Here is an 18082-nt window from a genome sequence, read left to right on the forward strand (position 1 = left end):
AATTAATATGGACCTATTGCCTAAGTTTAACATTGACTTTAATAATAAATGTCAAATATGTGTAGAATTAAAGTTAACTAGATCTTCTTTCCAATCTGTTGAAAGAAGTTATGAACCTCTTGATTTTAATTCACACTGATATTTATGATTTAAAATTTGTTCAAATAAGAGGTGGAAAAAAGTATTTTGTTACTTTTATAGATGATTGTACACGGTTTTGTTATGTGTATTTATTTAGAAGTAAAGATGAAGCAATCGATATGTTTAAACATTATAAGAATGAATTAAAAATCAACTTAGCAAAAAGATAAAGGTTGTACGTAGTGATAGAGGTGGAGAATATGATATACCTTTTGATGAGCTTTGTTCAGAACATGGCATTATTCATCAAACTATAGCTCCATATTCACCTCAATCAAACGGTGTTGCTGAACGTAAAAATTGAACCATAAATGAAATGATGAATGCTTTGTTGATAAGCTCTGGATTATCCTAGAACTTATGGGGGGAAGCATGACTTTCCTCAAACTACATTCTTAACAAGTTACCCCATAAGAAAATTGAAAAGACACCTTATGAATTATGGAAAGGAAGAGCTCCTCCTAATAAATTCTTAAGAGTGTGGGGGTGCTTAGCTAAAGTTGTGGTCCCTAAACCCAAAAGGATTAAGATAGGACCAAAATCTGTTGATTGCATTTTCATCGGATATGCACATAACAGTAGTGTATATAGATTTCTAGTCTATAAATTAGATATTTCTGATATACATGTGAATACGATTATAGAATCTAGAAATGTATCATTTTTTGAGGATATTTTTTCTTATAAATATGACACAGAAGCTTCGAGTTCATCAAAAATAACTCATAATGCTACTACTAGTAATCATCAAGAGAATATAGGTCAAGGTCCTATAAACAATGAAGATGAACCTAGGTGTAGCAAGCGGGCAAGAATAGCTAAGTCTCTTGGTCCTGATTTTCTAACGTATATGTTAGAAAATGATCCTCGAATGTTCAATGAAGCTATGTCTACTCCTAAAGCTCCATTTTGGAAAGAAGCTGTGAACAGTGAAATTGAATCCATACTGCAAAATCATACATGAGAACTAGTGGACCTTGTACCTGAAAGTAAACCACTTGGTTGTAAATGGATATTCAAGAAAAAGTTAAAAACAGATGGATCCATTAATAAATATAAAGTCAGGCTTGTAGCTAAGGGCTTTAAGCAAAAGGAAGGATTAGACTATTTATGGATCCATTGATAAATATAAAGCCAGGCTTGTAGCTAAGGGCTTTAAGCAAAAGGAAGGATTAGACTATTTTGATACGTATTCACTAGCAACTAGGATAACATCCATACGTATGTTAATTGCCATTGCAACATTGCACAATCTTGAGATGGGAAACTGCATTATCTTCTTCAAAGGTAGAATATGTGGCAGCAACTTCTTCAGCATGTCAAGCCATATGGCTAAGGAGACTTCTTGTAGATCTTCATCAAAAATCAAGAGAAGCAATTGAAATCTTTTGTGACAACAAATCAACAATTTCAATGACTAAAAATCCTGCATTCCATGGAAGAACAAAGCATATTGACATTTGGTTCCATTTCATTCGGGACCTAGTTGCAAATGGATTGATAACCTTAAAGTTATGTAGCACAAATGAGCAAGTGGCAGATATATTCACAAAGTCACTCTTTTGTGAGAAGCATGTGTACTTCAGATCACAACTTGGCGTGTGCAATTTTGAATCAAGGGAGAGTGTTGAAGACTGATTCAAACTTTGGCAGCATGTTTTCAGAAGATTTATCTCTTTGTTAGTTGATTTCTAGGCAAAACTTATCTCTTTGCTAGTCTGTATCTAGATAGGACTTATCCCTTAGTTTTCTAGTTTATGGTTTTTATCTGATTATTTAGTATTTCCGTTGGTTGTAAGCTCATAAAGAGGCATTATCTGTTATGAAGTTTGTGTGCTGAAAACCATCCTCTGTTTTCCTCTGTTTCCAAAAAATAAAACTAAGTCTTCCGTTCATATTTGTTATCTATCTATCACTTCTTCTTCCCAACACCTTCCACCACTTAACGATGTCATCGAGCCATAGCGCTCTGATGCCAAAGCACAAAATATTAAGTGTAACTGTCTCTTGTTTCTTCAGAGTTGAGCCCCTGTCACGGCCAACCCAAATGATAACCATTACCTGCTCCAAAGCACAAAATATCAAGTGTAACTGTCTCTTGTTTCTTCAGAGTTGAGCCCCTGTCACGGCCAACCCAAATGATAACCATTACCTGTTCATTGGTCTCTCTGGATGTTCTTTTCACCTTTCTTTGTACTTTGGCATGCGAGAGATATGATGCAAAGTATTCTGCAGCTAGTCATGGGGAAAATACAGAAGACTGCCCTCAAGGTTTTGCCAGCAATTCATGCGTCGCCCGAATCAGAGATGCTCTCTCTTCCTTTCGGCATCGGCCATCGATTTGAGCAGAGTTAGAGGTCTCCATTGAAGATCCTGAGCCCCGGAAACTACGAGCTTTTCAAGAGATCTCCAAGACAGCAGCTACAGACACTCCAGACCAGCATCAGCTTGAAACCGATGAGCTAGGAAAGGAGGAAAAGTAGACATCCAACAGAACTCTCTTCGAGTCGAGCTCACCGGGTTCGCCGGATGGTCAGCCACTTGATTAGCTTCACGACGGACATGCCTGCAAGTCTCTGCTTGTCATGTTGCTTAAGTCACTGTCTTCTGGCAGAAGAATCCCAGCGCACGCAAACGCATGCACACGCTCAAAACACAATAGAAGAGAGTTGGAAGATTTGATGTTCATTAACTCGAGAAATAACCTTCTGCTTTGATTGGAAGATTTGATGCTCATCACTGAGAAATTTACCTCAGTCTTGTTTGACTGCTCCCTGACGCAAAGCAAATAAGAAAATCTGCAAGCAAGCTCGGATGCCCATTGACGGTTTACCACTCCCTTCGACGACTCTGTTCCAAGCCTTCCAATGGAGCCCACCCTTTTCTTTTCTTTCAAACGTGGGCACCATAACGATGGGAGGCCCATGGAGAGCCGTTGAGCTTGGTGCGGCATGCCATGTGGAAGAATTGTCTCTCTCTTTCTCTCTCTTTTTTTTTTCTTTTTTTTTTTTGCTAAAACGGATAACGTGTACGAATACACTAAGAAAATCAAAAAGCAGAACATTACGAAGAGCAGTAGGCAATTCCACCTCTTTCTCCTATAAGTGGTCCTCCGAATGGTTGGCAACAAAAGATGCTGCTCAATCCGCCGCCCCATTGGCTTCTCTAAACACGTGCTTTGCGTTGTGTTTCCAACTCCGAAGACTTGGACCAATTCCAACTCCCAAGTCTTAACCCCAAGACTTGGACCAATTCCATCACCCAAGACTATATATACCTAATTCGAGTTCCCAAGATTGGACATGCCGTGTGGAAGAATTGTCTCTCTTAAAGGAAGAATCGCGTGTGCGAATTATTGCGTTGACCTGGACAAATGTTTAATTCTCTTCTTAATTTATATGAACACTGGCGAGACGTCCAAATTAATGCATTGTGGATTTTTCACTGAACCAAGTTGGCGTTCTCTAAGCTTTCAATCAGGCGATGTTGTAGTTGGTCATATTACAATTTAGAATATTCTACATTTTTGAATGAATCAGATTAAACAGCCACTAAAGATTTGCATTGGCTCAGTCCAGATGTTTCACCAATGAAGTGGTCGCGAAAGCTATGTGAGAATGCATCAACAAATCCAGCTCTATATTCCAACTCCCAAGACTTGGACCAATTCCTCGAGCTAAACACGCAATGGCTGGCAATATATATAGATAGGCTCCTGCTTGCAGAGGCCTTCTCGTAATGCATTGAGCTCTGCTGGTGTGCATACTGCTGTCATGGCGCCTCCAGTAGAGTCTCCTCAGAACAAGAGGAAAAGATCGGAACCTCTAACGGGGGTTCCGGCTAAGGTGACTTTAGGAAGGAGTAGCTTCCCTCCTGGTTTTGTCTTCGGTGCTGCCTCTTCTGCTTACCAGGTCTCTCTCTCTCTCTCTCTCTCTCTCTCTCTCTCTCTCTCTCACACACACACACACACACACACATACATCCATGACACTAATATGGGCTGTTTGCTGATGGGACATGGTGAAGGTGGAAGGAGCGTGGAATGAAGGAGGGAAGGGGCCAAGTATATGGGACACCTTCACCCATAACAACAAAGGTTGTCGCTTGGAAACCTCCACTATCATTTTTAACTTTTTTTTGCACTTAGAAGTAAAAATCGTATGAAGGCATTGGAAGATCTAGGAAAAGAAAATGATTGCCCTGCAGGTGGACGCTTGCTACCCCAAAAACTAGGATAATAAATTGAAATCAAAAGTCATCTATTAGTTTATTTCTAAAGTTTAAGGATAATGAGTTCCGCAAACATGCTTCTACCGCTGCTAAAAATTCCTCTTTCCTTCCATAACTTGCCGTTGGATAGGTTACTCACGTATAACCCATTCATGCATTGAAATCGGCCAGCTAATATAACAATAGATTTTGTGCAAATATACCCTTCTAAATATTAGAATTTACGAGAATACCTCTCAAAATTGATATTTCATGTATACTCTTATAAAACACTCGTGTTGCATGTATATATATTTTTTTCTTTTTTCTTGCATATATACTTACACCATCTAATGTCGTTAAAAAATTAGCACTTTAAAATTTTACTTACTAAAATATCCTTAACATGCAAAAAGAAACATTTATATTATTATACATACAAATAGCAACTCTATGAGGGTATTCATGTAATTTCACATATTCACGAGAATTTATACATAAAAAATTCTAACTTTATTTTTGTCTATTTCAACTTGTTTTAACACTTAGTTTAGTCTAGTGCTTGCTCCTCAATATTTTTTATAAAAATATTGCTCAGAAAAAAGATAGATTAAATGATTAGATAACAAAGAGAGTTATGAAAGTTCTTTCACTAATCATGAGATTATTCTACTTTATTCTTCTTTATTTATAACAACCGTTATATCTTATTTCATCAAAAACTAGCGTATAATATTTATTGTTATAGATGCATATGAGGACATGATCAGAATATAGAAATGGATCATAATCTCTTAAAGGCACATGATAGATTGCAATTATCAAGCTTTCTTGCTCTTGCTTATGAATTTGAAGGATTTTGAAGTCCTTCAATGGTCTTGTTTGGGGATGATTGATATTGTTCTTCCATCCATGAGCACAACAGGAACAAAGAAGCTTTTGGCAAAAATATACTAAGATATATTAAGATGATAGATGTCCTAAATAGTAGCTAAGATTATTGCAACTAATAAGTTGGTTTCTACAATTAGGGATGGCAAAAGTACATTAACCTAACTCGACCAAGCAATTTGGGTGGGGCATAGGTCGATAAGTTCTTCAATTCAAGTTGGGTATGGTTCAAACTCTTGACCTGAACCCGAAACATGTCGATATGGGTTAGAACTTTGACATGACTCGAATCATGATGGTAGAGTTCTATTTGGATCAGGCGATATAAGTCAAGTTAAATCATCAATGTCTTTAAGTAAAGATACAGCAAGTGATTAATTTTTTAAATATTACAAGTCATGAAATATAAAGATTTAGATATAGTATGTTGGGTTGATGGAAGAACAACCTTTGCATATTATATTACTTTATGGGTCAAATGGGTTATGAGGGTTGACATATTAATGGTTATAAATCAGAGGTTCTTGACATGACATCAAGTCGGGTTAGCTACAGATTAAGTTTTTATATATTACCATCCATATCTATAATAACCAAAAAGAAGTTTTCTAAATTTTATATTCTTTTTTAAGGAAAAAGATTTGGTATCAATTTATGTCTAGCTAGCACATTTACGGTGAGCATTTTAATTTAATTTCTCTTCACAATTAGGTTTGTGTGGTGCAACTCGTTAGTTTTATTTATGCACATAGTCGTATTTACTCTATACTTATTTGCAACCATGTTGAAGGATTGAACATAAAATGTCAGAAAATCGAGGATCATGCCTCAATTACCCCATTATTCTTTAATTGAAGGTTGAAGAACAGTTTTGGTCAAAGTATCTAGGACATGAGAATTAGTACTAAACTAACTATATATTATTCAAAGTATATTTATTTTTTTACGCTCAAAAAAGAAATACTGATCTCTCTTTTTTCACACTTTTCATGCACTAGAGATTGGAGTTGTGCTTAGATTAGCTCTTGCCCTATAGTCAGTATGCATGAGGATCAACACCTCCTGATTAGTTCCATCTCTTCTTCAAATTCACATAACTAGAACATCATCTGTATAGACATTTGATGCACAAAGTTGGATACTTAATTTGCTTCCCTACTCATCTATAGTTTATAACTTCAACTAAAAGTCAAATAATCAAAAGGAGATGTATAAGCTAAGTATTCAAACCTAAAACTGCTAGAAATGACCAACAAAAAAAAATTCGCTCAGCATCTCAACCTAGAGCATGAACATACGTGCATGCATGCATATAATATATGTACATACGTATATACATATACATACAGTACACACATAAACATGTATTCAAATAATCAAAAAGAGATGTATAAGCTAAGTATTCAAACCTAAAACTGCTAGAAATGATCAACAAAAAAAAGTTCGCTTTGCATCTCAACCTAGAGCATGCACATACATGCATGCATGCATATAATATATGTACATACATACATACATATACATACACACACTTGACTATAATTACACACATAAACATGTATTTGTATATATAAAATTATTTTAATTTTAGCACCTATTCCCATATCCAAAGACATACTAAGGGAACTAAGAAACTTTAATTTCCTGGTTATGCTCTTCTGCATAAGTTGAATCCTTGTTCAAATCTTTGTTGATGCTACATGGAACGGTTGTTTTTTCCTTTTCTTAAACTAAAGGTTTGTCTGCATATTGGGGCAGAATCCAGGTCTTATGTAAATGCTTTCATGCTATTTTGTAGATAAAATTCGAGACAAAAGCACCGGAGACATTGCAACTGACTCATACCACAGATTCAAAGTAGGTATAGTGAAGGTCGACTCGATGTCCCTGTACTTATCGCACCTCTTAACTCGATTCCTTTTATTTATAATGGTCACAGGAAGATGTTAAAATAATGAAGGATATAGGCATGGATTCATACCGATTCTCCATTTCTTGGTCAAGGATATTGCCAAGTAAAGTTCTAATTCTATGTTTCATGTCTATAGATATGTGTGCTTCTTCTAGTTGTTAAATTTTATGCATAGCTATGGAGTTTGTTGAACTAAAGTGTAAGCTAACCATCTAAGTTGCCAATTATCAATATAGATTTTGGAGCAGATGTCATACTTGCCTCCAAAATTCCATAAAACTTCTTTATGATGAAACTTACTTGAACACCGAGGCAGTATAGCTTGCATCAATTTTATCCATAATTATAAGCATCTTAACCTTGCAGAGGGCAAATTAAAAGATGGAGTAAACCCAGAAGGAATCAAATACTACAATGATCTCATCAACGAGTTAATAAAAAATGGTAATAACAAGTAAGGATAATCTTAGATGTTTTTCATCCTTTTGCAAGTCTCAGCAATTATGTAATACTTCCATGATTATCGTGCAGGAATAAAGCCCTTTGTCACCCTATTTCATTGGGATGTACCACAAGCATTAGAGGATGCATATCAAGGCTTCTTGAGTATTGAGATTGTGTAAGTGTCTAAGTTCACTGACAAGGATTTTTCTATTTTCATCATGTCATCACCCAAAGATTATGATCAGAACTAGTATTTTTGGTGGAAATGTGGACAGAACTAATCTTAAATCTAAAGTTCAATAAGGCTATAACTTATATACTCAAAGGGTGAAGATAAAATTGAAATAAATGGGGTAAGATATGTTGGTAATGGTAATAATTACAAATAAGTTATTCTATATAACACAATTTCTAGCTTTAAATTTTAAAAAAGCAAATATTTCTTAACTCATTGTGATAATGTATAGTACAAGAGAATTGATAATGCAATTAATGCATCTGGATATATCTATAAGTGTGTATCATGTTATAGGCTACAGACTTATGATCCGTTTTTGTATTTTGATTTCCAACTATATATGAACTTGTCTTTAATATGTAAAGGAACCTAATATGTATATAGTATATATTATTTTATAAAATTATTGTGCTGACTTTATGTAGTTCTAATTAATATCACCCAAGTTATTTTTTGGATAAAAGGTTATATAGAAGTTATAATTATTTTGTAGTTCTCTTATGGTACATTTTTTGAACACTTCATTTTTTTTCTCTCATTTTTGTCTTAGGAACGACTTCAAGGATTTTGCAAACATATGCTTTGAAAAATTTGGAGACCGAGTTAAATACTGGATCACTTTAAATGAGCCATGGAGTTTTAGTAGTTTGGGATATTCTCTTGGAGAGCAAGCACCTGGGAGAAGCTCTTTAGGATCTTCAGAGGGTGACTCCATGAAGGAACCATATATTGTTGCTCACCACCTTATTCTTTCTCATGCAACAGCTGCTAGGCTCTACAAAAACCAATTTCAAGTAAGATGAAATTAAATTTTGTGATGATTAATTATTGCATATTACATATGTACTTGCTTTTTAATCGATAGTGTTGTTTTTGAATATACAAAAAATTTGAAATAAATTGTATCCATCAAATAAGTTCTATAAAATGATATAAACTATTTCAAAATTATAAATTATTTAACTTGCCATATTTACTAGCATTTCCAATCAGCTATTGCATGGGTGATTCTACATATTGAGAATGAACTCTATTACTTTCTTACATAAAATATATAAACAATTATACATTACTTTTAAATTGATTGAAATCCATAATATTTATTTAATTTTCAATTCATTTTTATTGTCTACATGCAATTTCGAACCTTATTAATACCAACTACGAATTTTATGTTAGGCTGAACAACAAGGTGAAGTAGGAATTACCCTTGTAAGTATGTGGTTTGAGCCATATTCAAAATTGTATCAAGACAAAGAGGCTGCAAATAGAGCCATTGAGTTCATGCTTGGATGGTTAGTAAAAATATAAATTATCATCATTATAATTTCTATAAAAATATATTAACATGTACATGGTATACTATTTTTTCTAACTTTCATCTTAATTAATCAAATTTACACAGGTACATGGATCCATTAGTCTATGGAGATTATCCATTCAACATGAGAGCATTGGTCGGGGAGAGGCTTCCTTTCTTTACAAGCGAGCAGTCAGAGATGATTAAAGAATCCTATGATTTTATTGGAATTAACTATTATACTTCTAGATATGCAAAAAGTGTTTCAATCTCACAGAACTATTCACCTACTATTAGCATTAATGACTCATATGCCGAGCAATTTGTTATGTCAATTGATTGACTAATTTAATGAAAATATTTTATGTTTGCAAGTTTCTTCTATATTTAATTTTTTTTATTACTTTTAGAAGGTATATATTCTTTCATCATCCAAAATGGCTTTCCTTTCAACTCTGAAGTTTGAATGTAAAGACAAAAAATAAACGAAAAATTCTGATCTTTTTTGGTTTTCTTAAAGTTGTTAATCATTTATTTCACTTCTTAGGGTTTAAATACATATACTTTGTACCTATTTTGATTTTCTATGAATAGTCTATCAAACCCTCATTGCTACATATGTTAGGTTTTTGCTTGTCTTTTTTCTCAAAAAGTAAGAAAAGCCCCACCCCCTCCTTGCTCTATGATTCTTATTAAAGAAAATAAAATATAGAAATATATTTTTATTAAAAAATATAGAAATAGGAAACTATCAAATATTTAGATTATTATGTTGATTGAATAATAATAAAATTGGGATATAACATATTATCAATAGTTTCATATTTATTTTCAATATGTATATACTAAATTATGATAAAATGGATGAGTATATGTTCATTTAAGAATTAAGTGCCTCTTTTTTGGATAGAAAACAAGTTCTAAGTTAGGTATTCTTATAGTTTAAAAGGAATTACGTTACTTTGTTAGCATATTAAATTTAGTATTATGGTTATGGGAACTTTCGGAAATGGACATAGTTATGTTTAGAAAATATAGCCATTGAGTTAAAACTGATATCTCAATAATTATACGAAGCTTATCTTGTTAAAATTTGTCACCTAAAATACTAACATATATTATTACTTGTTCTATTTTTTGAGATATTTTATATATATAAGATAGGATGCTACTTATTCATGATAATATTTAGAACCTAAAGCTAAAAAATAGTTGATACAATGCTTCTTCTATGAAAAGAATAATCATTTGAAGTAATTTGAAAGCCATTTTTTAGCCACTTGTCCAATAATTATACTTTTTTTTATTGCAGAAACAAAAGATGATGGTGTTCCTATTGGACAATTGGTAAAATGTCATCTTCTTTTTTTACTTATTATTTTGCCCTGCAAATGAGTTGCACTTGAAATAGTTATACATTCAATCCCAATTTCTTTAATAAATGAAGAAATTCTATCTTCTAATTCACTTAGAATATGCATTGCTAACATGCTATTTTCTATTAAAGGTTTCTCTTACTTGGCATAGCCTGTATTTGGATGATATAATTAGTTAAACTAGTAAATAGAAAATGATAACTCAGATTTTACAAATGGCAACTTAGACTTCGTATGTCTTCGACAATACTATTATATTTTAATTTTTGACAATTGTACAAAAGAGTGGAGATCTAATCATTGATGATACATCACTAAGCTATCTATCGAGAAAAAAAAATATCGCTAAACTATGGAACTATAAACTTTCAAGTCTAAATCTTATATTTAACTCATATAATGTCGCTACATAATTTTTTTTCTAAAGTGAAGAAATTTATTTTTCTCCTTCAAAGGCTAATGGAGAAATATAGATAAAAGACCAAGATATCTATATAGTTTTTATTGATTTAAAGAAAGCATATAATAGAGTTCCTAGAGAAGTCTTATGATGAGTGTTAGAGAATAAAAAAAAATGTTATATATTTTAATGTGATCAAGGGTATGCATGATAGAGTGGTTACTAGTGTGAGAGCTATTGATGGTAATACTAATAAGCTTCTAGGTTTACACCAAAAATCTACTTTAAGGTCTTACCCTTTTGCGCAAGTTATAAATAAGTTTACTAAGTATATTTAGGGTAATATTCCTTGGTGCATGCTATTTGTAGATGATATGACCTTGGTGAGTGAAGCTAAGGTCATGATGAATCATAAGTTGGAATGATGGAGAAGTGTAATTAGAATCCAATAATTTTAGATTAAGTAGAAGCAATATGGAATGCACTGACTACAATTAAATTAGTAAAATTCAAAATAAAGATGAAAGTAAAAAATTGAGGATCATGAAGTTTCCACGAATGATCATTATTTTTTTGGTAGCTAAGATCGATTGTTCTCTAGAAAGGGGAGATTGAAGAGAATGATATCCATAGAACTAAAGCAAGTTTGGATAAAATGGAAAAGTTATTTGGAAAATTATATTGTCATAGGATATCTGCCAAGTTGGAAAAAAATTATAGAATAACTGTATGACTAGCTATGCTTTATGGAATAGAATATTGGGCAATTAAAACTAATATGTGAACAAGATGAATGTCGTTGAAACAAAAATATTGAGAGAGACATCTGGTCATACAAAAAAAATAAAAAGAATAAGAAATAAAGTTATTCATAAAAAGATAAAGGTACCATCAATTAAGGACAAATTGAGAGCAGGATAATTTAGATAGTTTGGACACATATAATAATATAAGCCAAGGGATGAACCAGTATAACAGAGTGATTATATATATATAAGGAAAGAGGGAGAAAGGTAGATCAAAAATTACATAGGATGAAGTAGTAAGAAAGAATTTGACTTCTCAACATCATTACAAAAATATAGTCTTAAACTGAGCAGAATGGAGAAATAGAATTCATGTAGCAACCTCGACTAATTTAGGATAAAGGTTTAGTTAAGTTTAGTTGAATGGAATAGAAACACAATTCATATAAAGGATAAAACAATAACATGAAAGTATTAGGGGCCAAGGTACATATTCAATTTAGTACTCGAAATGATAGTTGATATGGAGAAAATGACTCTATAGATCAACATTTTGTAATTTTTCTATTGCTAGTTGTAGAGTAAATTGATATCCCCCTCATATATATATATATATATATATATATATATATATATATATATATATATATATATATATATATATATATATATATATTATATATATATATATATTTAGTAATGTCAATTTATGTAATTAAATTAAATAAGGGGATCCAAAAAGGAACTAACTTACTTTTTAACTTATAAAGTACAATTTATTTACTAATGCTAAAGTAATGATAGTTTCTTATCAAACCAATATTCATAAAAATAAAAGGTATAATGTCTCGAATCTTTGATGATCATTTTGAAATAATAGAAAGTGGATAAGTTTTGAATCAATATATACACGAATGTTGATAGTTTGTCATTTGATTTATATATACTCCATATATTGTAAATTGAAGGTAGCCATAACTTAGGAAAACTGCATACTCCCTTTGCTCTTATAAAAATTCATCTTTTAAATCCTTAAATATTTTACTTGCATGTAACATTATATTTATTTCTCATTATTAAGGATATAATCATTTAATATTATTTGTATGACCAAGATTTCATCTAATGCACTTTCCTTCTTGCAGGATGGTACATGGATATATGTCTACCCTCATGGAATAAAAAATCTTTTATTATATACAAAGAGGAGATATAAAGACCCAAAAATATACATCACTGAAAATGGTTAGTAATTTTACAATGCAAATATGGTTAAATATAAGGGCATATGATTGGGAAAAAATTAATTAAAGTTGTTTTTGTTGCATGTGTTATACTTTTTGGTTTGCAAAACAAAATCTTTTGTCAAAAGAAACTAAAATAAAAATTATAGGTAAATCTATGATTACCTATTGCGAATTTTTAAGTTGCTGTAGAGTACATTTTATGTAGAACTACAAAACATTGTCTTTCATTGCATATTTTTCAAATACTTATAAATAAATAGAATCATCAGATCAAAGTTACGAAAACTTTAGATAGATTTGGAATATGAAATGATATTCTTCCTTTACTCCTCGATGGAGCATAAGCCTCTTATCTCTACTATTTTTCTTATTGTTATAAATAAAACTCTCTTTTTACAGGTACTTGTGAACCAGACAATTCAATTCTAACATTGAAACAAGCACGTGATGATCCACATAGAATCAATTACCTCTCCGTCCATCTTGCTCAAATTCGTGAAGCCATACAGTAAGTCAACATATCTTAGATGTGACTTCACTATAAGCTTGGTGAAATTGTAGTGATCTCATGCATGATATTTCTATGAACTATTGTTTTCATAAATATACAAACTTTAACAAACAAAAGATGGTTAATATATATAGTATGTACATCCAAGAATAATATAATTATACTTATTAATAAGCCTTCAACATATATAGAATAACAATACTATCTTTTTTTCTTGATATGTAGGACCAAAAGGATTTACAAAGTTTAGCTAAACCACCATAAAATAATGCCAAGGGCTACTATGTAATTGGTATTCATGATTAGTATAAGAGAAGCTATTGCATACATCCTTGTGATACAAATTACTTGTACAATAGATATTAAGGTAATTAGACTTGTGTGGACATGTGTTGAGCCCAACCTATTATACAAGTAATTTATATCATAAGCCAATAGAAAAACTACAAGTAATTGATATTGAGTTCATTTATATCCAAAGCTACTCTTGGATATTTATAAATATAGGTCTAGCCCAGCCTGCAATTTTATGATTTTGCTGGTTGTACTGGCCCAGCCTACAAATTCTATAGGATTTTCAGTCCATTCATATGTTCAAGTGATTCCTTGTTGATTCCATCATATACGTATCGATTTCTTTTCAATGGATCTAGAATAGATAGATATCTTGTCTCATCAATAGATAGAAATGGGAGATTTATCCTATTTTTGAAAAATTTCCTCTTCTCTATCCATTCCTACTCTATCGATCTTTCAGAACAGATCGGCCCATCTATTAATCGATTTGAAAATAACATTCATCTCACTTTTCGTTCATTTCCACCATACCATAATCACCGCCACAATAAGAAAGAAACAAGCAAAACAGTTAGAAACGCTCATTTCGCCATGCCCAACATTTCTTATTCACAGCAACGCCAACAAAATGTTTCGATTCGGACTTCGTAGAGCTGGTGTTGTTGTCTCTGCGTAGGGCCATCCCCCACTCCCGTACCAGGGCACTAAAGGGTTTTACTTTTGAAACAGGCGGCTGTATTTTGCTGACATGCTTTGGTCTTGCTTGTGTGCCCATAGCTCAAAATAGGTAACCCAATGGCTGCTGCCTATAGTTGTTTTACATCAGACTATTAGAATTTAATCATATAAGTAATTCAATAGTATCTTCTACTGCTTGAATCTTAATCCTATATTGCAAAAGAAGTGTAGAGTATACTGCACAATATGATGTGATTACCAGCATAAGTTATCGCCTGTGAACTTTGGTCCATGAAGACTAGCATACATACTTTTTTTCCTACAAACAGAATGAGGTTCTAGATTATGACTTGTGCTCATTGTTCAGATTTTGAGATTTTTTTATAATAAGAAAATCATACATATAAATTCATTTAAATTAATAATCATTTTTCTGTAGAATATCACTTTATTTGATTCTCTAACCATTATCTCTTTATTAATTGTAGAGAGGGAGTCCTTGTGAAAGGATACTTTGCTTGGTCTCTTACGGACAATTTTGAATGGGACAAAGGCTACACCCAACGATTTGGGCTAACATATATCGATTATGATGATGACCTCCAGCGCTATCCAAAAAAGTCTGCCGAATGGTTCACTAGGTTTCTTTATTCCTAAACTGCGTCTCATTAAAACCGTCCAGCTTCTATGGGCTGGCTCTAGTTGGGTTTCTTTCTACAATTGGTTCATGTTTCAGTGAAGATTAACTTCCCGTATTAGTGGTGTGCTGAAATAAAAGTAGCGTTTAAACTTTTATGAGATTTGTTCGTCACTTTTATGCGATGCATACTACTCCCTTGATGGTAGATTATCTGCAATTGTTTGCTATTTTTTACGAATTCCTCGACATATAAATCTCTGATCGCATAAGTAGCATATTAAACAAAAGAAATCCACCAAGAATGGTCCATATATATAGAGTTTTTTTTTATTAACCATTTAAGGATGTCAATGTATGCTGCTAGACTTGGTCCCAAATTACAACGATTAACACACATTATTGGCAAAGATGTCCATGAGCCTTGAGCTATGCAAGATAGGATTTTAGAGACAGCCAAGCTCAAGCAAGCAAAAATGTGCTGCATGACTTTCAGTATCAAATTATGTTACGATGTGAGGCTAAAGTGATGGCACTTGAGATAGAAATCATCGTAAAATAATGGCTGGAAACTGATTTTGTCAATTCATTATAACGTTAAGGCTCCACATGTTGTGTTGACGGCTCAGTCGGGTTCATAGGTTGAACAACAACAAAAAAAAAAAAATCTGAACCTAGATGTTTTGTAATCGCATTGAATTGTTATGCTCAAGTTCAACTTAATGCTTTTTATGGACCGCCAGGCGAAAACAAATCCTCCAAAATCTGATCTGTGCAAGATTGCTAAAATTTGGATGATTGGTAGATTTTGACAGGCCCAGATAAAAACTTAGTGAAGATTCCCCTTTTCAGCTAAAAGCAATCCTTTTATAATATACCTACCGATACATTTTAAGTTGCCTTATTGCCAAGGCCTGTTGATATCAATCATCATTAAAGTTTGACTAATAAATCAATACACATAGAGGCAACAATTTAAATACAATATATCACTAAAGTTTGACCACAAGCCGCAGAGTGCGCTGTTTGTACCTAGCGTCTTCATGTAAAAGATTTTAGTTTAAACATTTGTATCCCTTTAAAAAACTAATATGCAATACATATGGGATCCAGGTGTTATTTGACGGGGGGCATACAACAGAAGTCATTTATCACTGCCACAGATGTGACAACTGCCCCCGCTTCTTCCCTTTTTTTTTTGGATACAATAATAATATTACCGTAATTAAAAGGAAGCAAGAAACACACAGAAAAAATATCACGAGACATACAATTACAACTTCGAGTTTATTTTTAAGGTTGCAAGCCTCACTAAATCTTTCCTCAAGATCTTACCTGCAGCATTCTTTTGTATTGAATTCACAAACAAAACATGATGGATCCTTTTGTATGGTGCAACCTGCACCATCAAGAAAAAAGAAGCAAGTTATTGTGAAACCTCAAGCCATTAAAGAGAGAACCAGACGACAAGCTGGATTTTTCTCCCTTGAATATACTTAAAATTATGAAGATGATCGAGAAAGAAATACCTGTTGAGCCACAAATTCCATGAGTTGGGACTCACTGACAGTGCTATCGAGCAGTCTGACAACAAAAGCCACGGGCACCTGACCTGCTTCTTCATTAGGGTATCTGCCACAGCAACAAATATACCTTGCATGTTGGTATGTAAAGCAACTGCTAAAATAATATGGACCCCTTTATCATGGCTGTGAATGTAGCTTGTCTAATTTATCATTTTTCGTCTACATTTTTGCTACGGAGATGCTAGATTACTCACGGAACCACCGCAGCTTCGATGATATTTGGATGTGTTTGAAGCAAGTGCTCTAGTTCTGCAGGAGGGACCTGGACCATACAACTAGCATGAAGAAACTTGGTTTGTCCCATGTATATTGCAATACATTTATACTTGTTTAAAATTTTGCATGACAGTTAAATGAGTTGTAACGAGGATACACTTATGAACGCAGAAGGTAGTTTGATAACATAATAAGTATCTAGTGCACATTGAAAAATTCTTTCGCGATGATGCTAACAAAATATTTGAGATATCCAATTAAGGATAAATCATAGGGAGGCCACGAGTACCGGTCAGATATATTTGGTAAATCTCATCCAAGGTTGGCCGAATTGGTATCGAGATCTGTTCCGGTCGGCGTCCGGTACGGATCGGTATCAGTTCAAACTGAATTGAACTGGACGAAACCGGACCTCCTAGGGGCCAGAGCCAATTAAGTTCTCGCCCCCTAGGGGCCAGAACCGTTTTCTACTACCGAACCAATCCAGTCGGAGACCGGGTCGGCTCGGTTCAACTTTTCTTGATCCCATCAGACACAATGCATCCATTCCACATGAGACCTAAATGACAGAAAATCAAAGAATTGCATGACAAGACTTTGAATTTTTGAATCCATAGTACTGTCAGTTTGAAAGTAGTTTGAAAACACAGTAGCAGCCGCATGACTACGTGCAACACAAGAAGTTTGCCGGTGTTGAGCTACTCAGATGCTGTTGCACTTTAAGAATGCAATGCACAGGACACCATTAAAATCTGAATCAAATTAGTGGCACCTTGAAAGCATGTGCTATCTATGCAGATGGCTGTACATTGAAGAATATCTAGATTTTCAAACATAGTATATATAAAAGAGATGGAAAAGGCAACATATCATTCTCACCATGGATTTGGCTCAGAAAGAAAAAGTTCTGCTTCTTATTGCACATGAATAGGTGTTTTCATTTAATTTTCCCCTTCAATTTGTAAACTAATACAGCAGAACTCACTTATTACTGTTAAAGCCTGCTGCATGAGGGCCAATATCATAAAAAACATGAAAACAAAGGGTGGCAAGATTGCAATGAAACTGGAGGACTTCTGTGGATACTAAATTCGAAATCTAATCTTAGCATTGTGTCCAGCACATGCATTTATAAGTGGAACAAGCAAACTCGTAATACAGTTAATATTAAGATAGTATCGAGCAGGGCCTTCTGTAAAGCAAATGGGCTTCATTTATTGTTTAATTTGCACAGTTATACCTCCTTTGACTAC

At 33.3% G+C, this 18082-nt stretch overlaps 2 protein-coding genes across 2 annotated transcripts; one reads left to right on the forward strand and one right to left on the reverse strand.

The window, feature by feature from the left end:
- The first annotated feature begins 4171 nt into the window (after nucleotides 1-4171).
- LOC113461561 (furostanol glycoside 26-O-beta-glucosidase-like) lies at nucleotides 4172-15162 on the forward strand. Its single transcript, XM_039131099.1, has 12 exons — nucleotides 4172-4237; nucleotides 7040-7098; nucleotides 7181-7256; nucleotides 7520-7597; nucleotides 7685-7772; nucleotides 8386-8629; nucleotides 9015-9130; nucleotides 9241-9476; nucleotides 10412-10482; nucleotides 12803-12902; nucleotides 13304-13412; nucleotides 14879-15162. Exons 3-12 carry the CDS (start codon nucleotides 7196-7198, stop codon nucleotides 15045-15047), a joined length of 1272 nt encoding a protein of 423 aa, XP_038987027.1. The 5' UTR covers nucleotides 4172-4237; nucleotides 7040-7098; nucleotides 7181-7195; the 3' UTR covers nucleotides 15048-15162.
- An 828-nt stretch (nucleotides 15163-15990) lies between these two features.
- LOC120112170 (OPC-6:CoA ligase-like) lies at nucleotides 15991-16934 on the reverse strand. The gene is made up of 3 exons (XM_039130880.1): nucleotides 16808-16934; nucleotides 16557-16659; nucleotides 15991-16426 (listed from the first exon to the last, which is right to left on the reverse strand). Exons 1-3 carry the CDS (start codon nucleotides 16915-16917, stop codon nucleotides 16301-16303), a joined length of 339 nt encoding a protein of 112 aa, XP_038986808.1. The 5' UTR covers nucleotides 16918-16934; the 3' UTR covers nucleotides 15991-16300.
- Between the last annotated feature and the right edge of the window lie 1148 nt (nucleotides 16935-18082).

This window comes from Phoenix dactylifera, chromosome 10, assembly GCF_009389715.1.
Source record: "Phoenix dactylifera cultivar Barhee BC4 chromosome 10, palm_55x_up_171113_PBpolish2nd_filt_p, whole genome shotgun sequence".
Lineage (NCBI taxonomy): Eukaryota > Viridiplantae > Streptophyta > Magnoliopsida > Arecales > Arecaceae > Phoenix > Phoenix dactylifera.

Bases quoted from the DNA above. Each gene is read 5' to 3' on its own strand.
- LOC113461561 (XM_039131099.1), top strand. From the start codon at position 7,196: ATGAAGGATATAGGCATGGATTCATACCGATTCTCCATTTCTTGGTCA. The intron at 7,257-7,519 runs GTAAAGTTCTAA...TTAACCTTGCAG, and splicing joins TTGGTCAAGGATATTGCCAA to AGGGCAAATTAAAAGATGGA. The intron at 13,413-14,878 runs GTAAGTCAACAT...TATTAATTGTAG, and splicing joins CAAATTCGTGAAGCCATACA to AGAGGGAGTCCTTGTGAAAG.
- LOC120112170 (XM_039130880.1), bottom strand. From the start codon at position 16,917: ATGGGACAAACCAAGTTTCTTCATGCTAGTTGTATGGTCCAGGTCCCT. The intron at 16,660-16,807 runs GTGAGTAATCTA...TTGCTGTGGCAG, and splicing joins ATCGAAGCTGCGGTGGTTCC to ATACCCTAATGAAGAAGCAG. The intron at 16,427-16,556 runs GTATTTCTTTCT...TTGATGGTGCAG, and splicing joins TGGAATTTGTGGCTCAACAG to GTTGCACCATACAAAAGGAT.